This window comes from Phycodurus eques, chromosome 6 (assembly GCF_024500275.1).
Source record: "Phycodurus eques isolate BA_2022a chromosome 6, UOR_Pequ_1.1, whole genome shotgun sequence".
In the NCBI taxonomy this organism is placed as follows: domain Eukaryota; kingdom Metazoa; phylum Chordata; class Actinopteri; order Syngnathiformes; family Syngnathidae; genus Phycodurus; species Phycodurus eques.
In genome coordinates this window covers 3,156,082-3,168,769 of record NC_084530.1, presented here as the reverse complement: position 1 = coordinate 3,168,769, position 12,688 = coordinate 3,156,082, and the positions used below count along the sequence as shown (strand labels likewise).

Sequence of the window (12,688 nt, the reverse complement as noted above, 5' to 3'; positions counted from 1 at the left end):
CCATCCATCCATTTTCTACCGCTTATCCGAGGTCGGGTCGCGGGGGCAGTAGCATTAGCAGGGACGCCCAGACTTCCCTCTCCCCAGCCACTTCATCCAGCTCTTCCGGGGGGATCACAAGGCGTTCCCAGGCCTGCCGAGAGACGCAGTCTCTCCACCGTGTCCTGGGTCGTCCCCAGGATCTCCTTCCAGTGGGACATGACAGGAACACCTCACCAGGGAGGCGTCAGGGAGGCATCCGAAACAGGTGCCCCAGCCACCTCATCTGGCTCCTCTCAATGCGGAGGAGAATTGGCTCTACTTTTAGCTAGTTTGACCTCCTGGATGACCAAGCTTCTCACCCTATCTCTAAGGGGTAGTGTGGAGGAAACTTATTTCGGCCACTTGCATCCAGGATTTCGTTCTTTCGGTCACGACCCACAGTTCGTGACCATAGGTGAGGGTAGGAACGTAGATCAACCGGTAAATTGAGAGCTTCGGTTTTCGGCTTAGCTCCTCCTTTACCACAACGGACCGATACAAAGTCTGCATCACTGCAGACGCTGCACCGATCCACCTGTCGATCTCCTGTTCCATTGCTCTCTCACTTGTGAACAAGACCCCAAGATTCTTGAACTCCTCCACTTGGGGCAGGAACTCATCCACGACCTGGAGAGGGCATGCCACCCTTTTCCAACTGAGGACCATGGTTTCAGATTTGGAGGTGCTAATTCTCATCCCAGCATCTTCACACTTGGCTGTGAACTGCTCCAGTGAGAGTTGGAGATCACAGCTTGATGAAGCCAACAGAACCACATCATCTGCAAAAAGCAGAGATGGAATACTGAGGCCACGAAACCGGACCCTCTCTACGCCTTGCCTGCGCCTAGAAATTCTGTCTATAAAAGTTATGAACAGAATCGGTGAAAAAGGGCAGCCTTGATGGAGTCCGACCCTCACCCGAAACGAGTCCGACTTACTGCCGGCAATGCGGAACAAACTCTGACACTGGTCGTGCAGGGACCAAACAGGCCGTATCAGGGGGTTCAGTACCCCATACTCCCGCAGCACCCCCCACATGACTCCCCGAGGTATGCGGTTGAACGCCTTCGCCAGGTCCACAAAACACATATAGACTGGTTGGGCGAGCTCCCATGCACCCTCGAGGACCCTCCCGAGGGTGAAGAGCTGGTCCACTGTTCCACGGCCAGGAAGAAAACCACACTACTCCTCCTGAATCTGAGATTCGACTTCACGATGAACCCTCCTCTCCAGCACCCCTGAATAGACCTTACTTGGGAGGCTGATGAGTGTGATCCCCCTGTAGTTGGAACAAACCCTCTGGTTCCCCTTCTTGAAAAGGGGGACCACCACCCAAGTCTGCCAATCCAGAGACCACCTTACGGCCACAGCGCCGATCGGCCGCCTCAGCAATGTAGGCGCGGAACATGGTCCACTCGGACTCGATGTCCCCCGCCTCCCTCGAAACATGAGCAAAGTTCTGTCGGAGGTGAGAGAAACTCCTTCTGACAGGGTATTCTGCCAGACGTTCCCAGCAGACCCTCACAATACGTTTGGCAGGCCCAAACGTATTGTGAGGGTCTGCCAATAACAGAACACCGCTCGGGTTCTGATCGGGAGGGTGGGGCGTTTCTCCCAATCATGCCCTTCCAGGTCTCACTGTCATTGCCCACATGAGCAATGAAGTCCCCCAGCAGAATGATGGAGTCCCCAGCGGGAATGCTCTCCAGCACCCAGTCAAAGGACTTCAAAAAGGGTGTGCACTCTGAACTGCTGTTTTATGTGTAGGCACAAACAACAGTCAGGACCCGTCCCCACACCTGAAGGAGAAGGGAGGCTTCCCTCTCGTCCACCGAGGTGAACCCCAACGTACAGGCGCCCAGCCAGGGGGCAATAAGTATACCCACACTTGCTAGGCGCCTCTCACCATTGGCAACTCCAGAGTGGAAGAGAGTCCAACCCCTCTCGAGAGGACTGGTACCAGAGCTCAAGCCGTATGTGGAGGCGAGCCCGACTATATGTAGTCAGAACTACATATAGTCGTATACTTCTCGACCTCGCACACCAGCTTGAGCTCCTCTCCTGCCAGAGAGGTGACATTCCATGTCCCTAGAGCCAGTTTCTGTAGCCGGGGATCAGATCGTCAAGGTCCCAGCCTTCGGCCACAGCTGAGCTCGCACTGCAGCTGACCCTTACGGCCCCTCCCACAGGTGGGGAGGCCATGGGACGGGGGACTCCCGTTACCCTTTCGGGCTCTGCCCGGCCGGGCCCCATGGGTGCAAACCTGACCACCAGGCGCTCGCCTTCGAGCCCCAACTCCAGGCCTGGCTCCAGAGGTGACCCGCGTCCAGGCAAGGGAAAACGTCTTCCTGAATTGTTTGTCATCATAGGGGTTTTTGGAGCTGTGCTTTGTTTGGTCCCTCACCTAGGACCTGTTTGCATAAAACCCCAGACAATTTAGCTCCTAGGATCATTGGGACAGACAAACCACTCCACCACAATAAGGTGACAGCTCAAGGAGAGGCCAAATGTGATGTGGCATTTCAAAATAAAAGTCCCCTGAACGATGCATATTTCACTGTCACTGCCACTGACTTAAAACATTCATTTAAAAAATCTATGTCAATACTACTTCTCAGAAATAATTAGAAATAATCCCGTTCGTATTGCAATACCTTTACCCTTCATACATGTAGGAGACAATCACAGGATGCTACTACATTACTGCCATCACCATTTGATGTAGTATATCTGCAGTCTTTAATAACCCCAGATTGTTTTATCATCCATCCATCCATTTTCTGAGCCGCTTCTCCTCACTTGGGTCGTGGGCGTGCTGGAGCCTATCCCAGCTATCTTCGGGCAGGAGGCGGGGTACACCCTGAACTGGTTGCCAGCCAATCGCAGGGCACATACAAACAAACAACATTCGCACTCACATTCACACCTACGGGTAATTTAGAGTCGTCAATTAATGCATATTTTTGGGAAGTGGGAGGAAACCGGAGTGCCCGGAGAAAACCCACGCAGGCACGGGGAGAACATGCAAACTCCACACAGGCGGGACCGGGGATTGAACCCCGCTCCTCAGAACTGTGAGGCTGACGCTCTAACCAGTCGGTCACCGTGCCTGTTTTATCATTAAATATGATTTTTTTTTGGGGTATCAACATGAACACTTTAACCACTGAAGTAATTTCTCATACCAGTCTGACACTGGAAGGAAGATATGTATTGATCCATCCATTTGAACAGCGTTTATCCTGTTGAGTCGCGGGGTGTTGGAGCCTACCCCTACTGAGTTCGGGCAAAAGACAAAAAAAACCCTGAGCTGGTCGGCGGTCCGTCGCAGGGCACATATACTGTAGAGACCATCACTGAGTGGGACCCAAACCCACGCTGGCTGCATTGGAGTCAAGAGAATGAACCACGACACCATCAGTAACTGGAAGGAAAACAATATATTTTAAATAGTTATAAGAAAGACGGTTTTCTATTTTTTTTAAATCTTGAGCAAACCTCTTTTGGTGGAGACCTGGTGTGGTATAGTGTCCCCCAGAACTGGACAGGTGTTGCAATATCTCGTAATTTTTTAAAATTAATGTTTTAAATCAGTGGTAGTGACAGTGAAATATACCAATTTCAGGAGACTTTTATTTTGTAATGCCACATCAGATTTGGGTGGGACCACTTTTGTTGGAGACCTGGTGTGGCGTAAGTGTCCCCCATAACTGGACTGGTGTTGCGATATCTCATAGAATATTTTTAATGAATATTTTAAATCAGAGGTAGTGAAAGTGAAATATACCAATTTCAGGGGACTTTTATTTTGAAATGCCACATCAGATTTGGATTTGGACCTGGGGTGGTGTAGTGTCCCCCAGAACTGGGCCGGTGTTGCGATATCTCATGAAAAAACAAAAATATAAATTAACAATTTTTTTCCGTCAGGGATAGTGACAGCAAAATTGTTCAGTTTTCAGAGACTTTTATATTGAAATACAATATCAGATCTTCATCAAACCTCTTTGATTGGAGTCCTTGGTGATCTGTCACACAGATCTTGGACTTGTCTTGCGATACCAATGGGATTATTTTAGGGTGGCTTTGGCTCAGTAGGTAGAACAGGTTCGAATCCCTGCTACGACTGTCCGCATGTCGAAGTGTCCTTGGGCAAGACACTGAAGCCTAATTTGCTCCCAATGGGCCTGGCAGCGCCTCGCATGGCAGCAGTCGCCCATTGGTTTATGAATGTGAGGCTTTGTAAAGCGCTTTGGGCACTGTGATGGTGTAGCTAAAGCCTTATATAAGTGCAGTCCATTTACCATTTATTTTTCCAAAGCTATCAAATAAACTAAATGTTTTAATGTAGGTTGCATTCCTTAAACGAAGAACATTGACGTCTGTATTATTGGGTAGTTTTTATTTTGAAGGTGGCTCTCGCCGCGAGTTGGCGACCTATTACCGTAATGCCTAGTATGAACAAAGATTAGGGGCGTGTGCCTTGACCGCAGTAAAATGACTGCTATGGCAGGTCTGCTCTCTTTCAGCGCAACGAACAAATCATAGAAACGAAAACGATGATAAGTATTTCAGGATATTATGCGAACAACAGCCACGGGGAACGCAGAGCACTTGACGTGAAACGGAGACTATAATACCACAGGAAAGGAACACACGTCTGTCCATTATTTATCTCCACCATTTTGGTTGTCAGTGATGGAGTACATCCGGACGCCCAAGGTATCGTTGACATGTTAACATGGTACTGGAACTGAATTTTCCCTTTTCGGTATTTTCTTGCGCTGCGTTTATTTTCATCACGTCACCAAACCGGGCCCAGTTACACTGTTCTTATGCTTCTCAAGTTAACTGTAACGTTGCCCAGGTGCAAGCATCCGAGCAGCAACATCAGACGCTCGTATGGCGTTACTGTGGACAGAACGCAAACGGCACATTTTATGTGGTTTTAGGCTGGAAATCCTCTTCTATGTGACCCGCAGCACTCGTAACCGCTTAATAGTATAAGCAGCCGCCCACCCTATTCGCACAGATCATTTAATTCCCAAAGGTTTGTCTGATAATCGAATTGATTTCTTCTGAATATGCTATATACATAATTTACAATGATAATGTACGATGATCGCGTATTTCTACAACAACGCATGTTCGTATCATTTAATTTTTGGGGTTAAAATCCCTATTGTGCCCAGGTCCTTACGCTCATCTGCCCAACCGTGACGCTGCATTGCACTTTACCCGACCATCCACATCGTAATAGGGCAACTGTGTTTTGAAGAATTAAGAAATAACAATGACCGTCCTTATGTTCATAAAACACAAGACAGTGTGTCGATTTTCTATTGTTTGTTTTATTTTTTATTTTTTGCTTGAAGATTCAAATGTGTGAGATTGTGTATCCCTGATATTTTGTTTATTTGTGTGTGCATGCGGTTCCGTAAGGTGGAAAATGTGCGTCTCCTGGGCAGGTCGAAGGGCCAGAGAAAAGCCAGCGTGGGGACACTCTACCTTTCAGCAACACATTCAATGTTTATAGAGAACAACCCTGAGACACGCAAGGAGACATGGGTAAGATGAGAAGCTGAGCTATCTATTAACTATAAGAGTTTGTCTTTAAAACAACTGCAAAATCAACTACTTCTCTCTGTAACTGTTAGCATTTTATGAGAAAAGCCCAAGAGCTTCCCCATAAGAAGATGTCGAAATTCTCTTGATGATTTTAAATCACAAGACAAATTACTCAACAATTATCATGCGTCTTATGACTCAATAGTCATTTTAGGTTCTTTATGGAGCTCATCGATTGACATTAGTTATATTGCAAAATCACTCTTCTGTAAGTCAATCCCTTGTTCAACAAACCACTCCGTATTAAGACAAAACAGAATCACTGGTTTAGAGCGAATATTCGAAAACAAATACTGTTGTGAACGGCAGTGATGATGCACACAGTCCTCACACTTCCTCTCTGTCCACTGCTAAGGCCTTTTCCCTCAATAATAGAAGAGAAGAAGACAAGCTAAATGATGAATACATCCATGGATCTATGTTCTTCCACTTATCAGGGATTTGGTCATGGCAGCCTAAGCAGGAAGCCCTGACTTCTCTCCAACGCCCTCTTCCTCCAGCTTTTCCAGGGGATCCCTCCCCCCCCCCCACCCCAGCTGGCCTGGGAACACCTTTGGGCCTATTCCCGGTGGGACGTGCATAGAACACCTCAGCAGGGAGCTGTCAAGGAGGCATCCTAACCAGATGACACAGCCTCATCAGCTGGCTCCTCTCAATGCGGAGGAGCAGCGCCTCTACTCTGAGCGCAACCCGGATGACCTAGCTTCTCACCCTATCTCTAAGGGGGACCCCAAGGATGTTATCAAAGTTCTGCTGGAGGTAGGAGTTGAAACTCCTTCTAATAGGGGACTCTGCAAGACATTCCCAGCCGTCTATCAGAGCATGTTTGGCTTTGCAAGGTCTGACCGGCATCCTTCCCCGCCCTCTTAGGCAAAACACCGCCAGGTGGTGATTGGTTGACAGCTGCGCCCCTCTATGTCCAAGATATGCGGCAGCAACTCTGATAACACAACCACAGTCGATCACTGAATTGGGGCTTAGGGTGTCCTGGTGCCAAATGCGCCTATGGACACCCTTATGCGAGAACATTGTGTTCGTTCTGGATAATCCGTGACGAGCACAAGCACCACTCGGGTTCTGTTCGGGGGACCATTCTTCCCAATCACGCCCTTCCAGTTCTCACTGTCGTTACGCACGTGAGCGTTGACATCCCCCAGCAGAACGAGGGAGTCCTGAGTGGAATCGCCTTCCAGCACCCCCTCCAAGGACTCCAAAATGGGTGGGTACTCTGAACTGCTGTTTGGTGCAAAGGCACAAACAACAGTCAGGATCCTTTCCCCCCACCAGAAAGTGGCGGGAGGCTACCCTCTCCACCGCGTGCACACCAACATATAGGCATCGAGCCAAGAGCCAATAAGTATGCCCACACTTGCTCGGCGCCTCTCAAGAGACTCAGACCCCTCTCAAGAGGACTGTTTCCAGAGCCCAAGCCATGTGTCGAGACGGCCCGACTACATCTAGTGGAGCCTCACAACCTCACACACCAGCTCAGGCTCCTTCACTGCCAAAAAGATGCCAATCCAGGCCCCAAGAGCCAGCTTCTGTAGCTGAGGATCGGACTGCCAAGGTCGCCGCCTTTAGTCGCCGCCAAGCTCACATGGCAATGCCGCCTTTGACCCTTCCCACTGGTAGTGAGCCAACGGGAAGGGGGGCCTACATTGCCTCCTTGACCTGTGTGTCCTTACGGCCAGGCTCGGAGTTTGCTTTTGATTTTTTTATTGTTTTTTTTTAATCTTCATGTGTGGGCTCTTTAACAGATAAACAATCTTTTAGGATTTTAAAAATATTTCTATGTGTATCAAGCCTAAGTTGTAGCTTTGTTAAATACACAACAGTACTGTATATGTAAGTGTCTCAAAGTTGTGTATTTGCGTCTTTATGAATTAAACAAAGATATATATGTATATATACATACACAACTTCACAACTTAACTGTTTCAACTACAAGGCAGAAATGACTTCAGGATTGTCTTTTGAGGTCATCTTCATCATCAAGCTGAAACATTTACACACGTGGATAGAATTGTTGGTAGCCCTCTGATAATGAAAGACAACCTCACAATGGTCAAAGAAATAACCTGAATCTTACAAAAGTAATAAAAAAAATAAAAGGTAATTAAAATTAGCCAAGAAAAACGGACATTGCTTTTGAATTGTGGTTTAACAGAATTATTTTCAAAAACAAACTCATGAAACAGGCCTGGACAAAAATGATGCTACCCTTAACTTAATATTTTGTTGCACAACCTTTTGAGGCAGTCACTGCAATGAAACGTGTTTTGCAATTAAATCAAGAAACAATCTTGTCTTTTGTCATTTTAATGAAATCTTTACAAAGAGAGACAGTCAAAAGAGGAACCTGCAGTTGCTTCGTGCTTCTCCCCGTCTCTGAAGAACACGGAAGAGCAACGCAGAGTTAAACTGAAAAGGGAGGGAGTCAAGGAAGAAATGTCTATTCACAGTTATCTTGTCCTTGAGAGAAAATGGAGGCTGGTAGAGCCACTGAGACAGGATGAAAGAAGGGAAAAAACAATTAAGCTACAAGGTACATTGGAAAAGTCACACAAGCACAAAGAACTATTGAATTAATACAAATCACACAGAAACTATCCATCCATTTTCTGAGCCGCTTCTCCTCACTAGGGTCGCGGGCGTGCTGTAGCCTATCCCCGCTATCATCAGGCAGGAGGCGGGGTACACTCTGAACTGGTTGCCAGCCAATCGCAGGGCACATGCATACAAACAAACAACCAGTCACACTCACATGCTACGGGCAATTTAGAGTCTCCAATTAATGCATGTTTTTGGGATGTGGGAGGAAACCGGAGTGCCCGGCGAAGACCCACGCAGGCACGGGGAGAACATGCAATCTCCACACAGGCGGGGCCGGGGATTGAACCCGGGTCCTCAGAACTGTGAGGCTGACGCTCTAACCAGTCGTCCACCGTGCCGCCCACAGGAACTATGGGATAATATAATAAAAGAATAGACTATATTTTGTCATAGCAAATCCCCCCTTTTGATAATAAATTAATCAATCAAATGAAAAAAACATCCAGAGTTTCAAACCAAGATGTAGGATTAAGAAAATCCTTCATAAGCAGGTTGCAATTCAGTCTCACAAAAAGGCTAGATCGAAGAATCTGAGTCCGGGTCTGACTGTGATGGAAGAACACGGGACTGATTCGATGGCTGTTGTGTAGAACTGCCTCAACAGCTCCTGTGGCAGGCCGTGCTTCCTCAGAAGCCGCAGGAAGTACATCCTCTGTTGGGCCTTTTTGAGGATGGAGATGATGTTTTTCTCCCACTTCAGGTCCTGAGAGACTGTAATTCCCAGGAACTTGAAGGTCTCGACAGTTGACACAGGGCAGTTGGACCGCGTGAGGGGCAGCTATGGCAAAGGATGCGTCCTGAAGTCATATCTACAGTCTTGAGCGTGTTCAGCACCAGGTTGTGTCGGCCGCACCACAGCTCCAGCCATGCCACTTCCAGTCGATATGCAGACTTATCACTGTCTTTGATGAGGCTGATGACTGTGGTGTCGTCTGCAAACTTCAGGAGTTTGACAGCCGGGTGCGTTGAGGTGGAGTCGTTCGTGTAGAGAGAGAAGAGCAGCGGAGAGAGGACACAACCTTGGGGCGCCCCGGTGCTGGTGGTGCATGTAGATGAGGTGGTGTCCCCCAGCCTCACCTGCTGTGGCCTGCCCGTCAGGAAGCTGTAAATCCACTGGGAGAAGGCAGGCGAGACGCTGACCTGGAGAAGCTTGGAGGAGAGGAGTTCGGGGATGATGGTGTTGAACGCAGAACTGAAGTCCACGAACAGGATCCTCGCGTAGGTCCCCGCGCCGTCGAGGTGTTTAGGATAAAGTGCAGTCCCATGTTGACTGTGTCATCCGCAGAGGTGTGATGGTGGTCGGTTGTGTGGGGTGTGAAAGTGTCCTTTTCAAATCTGCAGAAGGTGTTCAAGTTGTCTGCTAGTCTTTTATTATTCTCAGGTTGGGGGGTTGGTCGCTTGTAATTGGTTAGCGATTGTAATGCATGACAGAATGATTTAGTGTCGTTAGCGGTAAACTGTTTTTCCAACTTTACTGCATAGTTTCTCTTTGCAATGTTAATTTCTTTTGTCAGCTGGTTTCTAGCGTGATTATACATGGATACGACAAGACCTCTGTAGTCGAGAATTTGTATTTCCAAAGTGAAGCAACCTTCAGATTATGAGAGTGATAAGAGTTTTTTCATCACTTTGTCGTAAATTTTACACAAACATGGTGCCCTTTACGTGACAAAAAGTTTGATTGTGACGTTAAAATGTAAATTAAGCGTTCACCTTCGAAGCTGGCTCTAGGGACGTGGAATGTCACCTCTCTGGCAGGGGAGGAGCCCGAGCTGGTGTGTGAGGTCGAGAAGTTCCGATTAGATATAGTCGGACTCGCCTCCACACACAGCTTGGGCTCTGGTACCAGTCCTCTCGAGAGGGGTTGGACTCTCTTCCACTCTGGAGTTGCCCACGGTGAGAGGCGGCGAGCAGGTGTGGGTATACTTATTGCCCCCCGGCTCGGCGCCTGTACGTTGGGGTTCACCCCGGTGGACGAGAGGGTACCCTCCCTCCGCCTTCGGGTGGGGGGACGGGTCCTGACTGTTGTTTGTGCCTATGCACCAAACAGCAGTTCAGAGTCCCCACCCTTTTTGGAGTCCTTGGAGGGGGTGCTGGCGAGCACTCCCGCTGGGGACTCCATTGTTCTGTTGGGGGACTTCAATGCTCACGTGGGGAATGACAGTAAGACCTGGAAGGGCGTGATTGGGAGGAACGGCCCCCCCGATCAGAACCCGAGCGGTGTTCTGTTATTGGAATTCTGTGCTCGTCACGGATTGTGCATAACGAACACCATGTTCAAGCATAAGGGTGTCCACACGTGCACTTGGCACCAGGATACCCTAGGTCGCAGTTCGATGATCGACTTTGTGGTTGTGTGTGTTGTATCGGACTTGCGGCCGCATGTCTTGGACACTCGGGTGAAGAGAGGGGGGGATCTGTCAACTGATCACCACCTGGTGGTGAGTTGGCTCCGATGGTGGGGGAAGATGCCGGTCCGACGTGGCAGGCCCAAATGTATTGTGAGGGTCTGCTGGGAACGTCTGGCAGAATCCCCTGTCAGAAGGAGTTTCAACTCCCACCTCCGACAGAACTTTGCTCATGTTCCGGGGGAGGCGGGGGACATCGAGTCCGAATGGACCATGTTCCACGCCTTCATTGCTGAGGCGGCCGACCGGAGCGGTGGCCGTAAGGTGGCCGGTGCCTGTCGTGGCGGCAATCGACGAACCCGTTGGTGGACACCAACGGTGAGGGATGCCGTCAAGCTGAAGAAGGAGTCCTATTGGGCCTTTTTGGCCTGTGGGACTCCTGAGGCAGCTGATGGGTACCGGCTGGCCAAGCGGAATGCAGCTCTGGTGGTCGCTGAAGCAAAAACTCGGGTATGGGAGGAGTTCGGTGAGGCCATGGAGAAAGACTTCCGGATGGCTTCGAGGAAATTCTGGTCCACCATCCGACGTCTCAGGAGAGGAAAGCAGTGCACCACCAACACTGTGTATAGTGGGGATGGGGCGCTGCTAACCTCGACTAGGGACGTTGTGAGTCGGTGGGGAGAATACTTCGAAGACCTCCTCAATTCCACCGACACGCCTTCCCATGAGGAAGCAGAGTGTGGGTTCTCTGAGGCGGGCTCTCCTATCTCTGGGTTTGAGGTCACCGAGGTAGTTAAAAAGCTCCTCGGTGGCAGGGCCCCGGGGGTGGATGAGATTCGCCCGGAGTTCCTAAAGGCTCTGGATGTTGTGGGGCTGTCCTGGTTGACACGCCTCTGCAACATCGCGTGGACATCGGGGACAGTGCCTCTGGATTGGCAGACTGGGGTGGTGGTCCCCCACCACCCCCTGGGGTGGTGGGGGACCGGAGGATGTGTTCCAACTACAGGGGGATCACACTGCTCAGCCTCCCTGGTAAGGTCTATTCAGGGGTGCTGGAGAGGAGAGTCCGTCGGGAAGTCGAATCTCAGATTCAGGAGGAGCAGTGTGGTTTTCGTCCTGGCCGTGGAACAGTGGACCAGCTCTACACCCTCGCCAGGGCCCTCGAGGGTGCATGGGAGTTTGTCCAACCAGTCTACATGTGTTTTGTGGACTTGGAGAAAGCGTTCGACCGTGTCCCTCGGGGAGTCCTGTGGAGGGTGCTTCGGGATTATGGGGTACCGAACCCCCTGATACGGGCTGTTCGGTCCCTGTACAACCGGAGTCGGTGTTTGGTCCGCATATCCGGGAGTAAGTCGGACCAGTTCCCGGTGAGGGTTGGACCGAACAGCTGCCCTTTGTCGCCGATTCTGTTCATAACTTTTATGGACAGAATTTCTAGCCGCAGCCAAGGTGTAGAGGGGGTCCGGTTTGGTGGCCTCAGTATTGCATCTCTGCTTTTTGCTGATGATGTGGTTCTGTTGGCTTCATCAAGCCGTGAGCTCCAACTCTCACTGGAGCAGTTCGCAGCCGAGTGTGAAGCGGCTGGGATGAGAATCAGCACCTCCAAATCTGAGACCATGGGCCTCAGTCGGAAAAGGGTGGCATGCCCTCTCCAGGTCAGGGATGAGATCCTGCCCCAAGTGGAGGAGTTCAAGTATCTTGGGGTCTTGTTCACGAGTGAGGGAAGAATGGAACGGGAGATCGACAGGCGGATCGGTGCAGCGTCTGCAGTGATGCGGACTTTGTATCGGTCCGTTGTGGGAAAGGAGGAGCTAAGCCGAAAGGCGAAGCTCTCAATTTACCGGTCGATCTTCGTTCCTACCTTCACCTATGGTCATGAGCTGTGGGTCGTGAACGAAAGAACAAGATCCCGGATACAAGCGGCCGAAATGAGTTTCCTCCGCAGGGTGTCCGGGCTCTCCCTTAGAGAGAGGGTGAGAAGCTCGGTCATCTGGGAGGATCTCCGAGTAGAGCCACTGCTCCTCCGCATTGAGAGGAGCCAGATGAGGAGGCTGGGGCATCTGATTCGGATGCCTCCC

General features: G+C 49.9%; 1 protein-coding gene across 2 annotated transcripts in view; it reads left to right on the top strand.

Moving 5' to 3' along the window:
• The first annotated feature begins 4,485 nt into the window (after window positions 1–4,485).
• The window catches only part of mtmr7b (myotubularin related protein 7b), a 45,705-nt gene continuing 37,502 nt past the window's right edge, over window positions 4,486–12,688 (top strand). For both annotated transcript variants that reach the window (XM_061679915.1, XM_061679914.1), the window contains exons 1-2: window positions 4,486–4,743; window positions 5,464–5,589. In XM_061679915.1, the coding sequence (XP_061535899.1) occupies window positions 4,720–4,743; window positions 5,464–5,589 (150 nt within the window). In that variant the 5' untranslated portion in view covers window positions 4,486–4,719. The remainder of the gene's footprint in view (window positions 4,744–5,463; window positions 5,590–12,688) is intronic.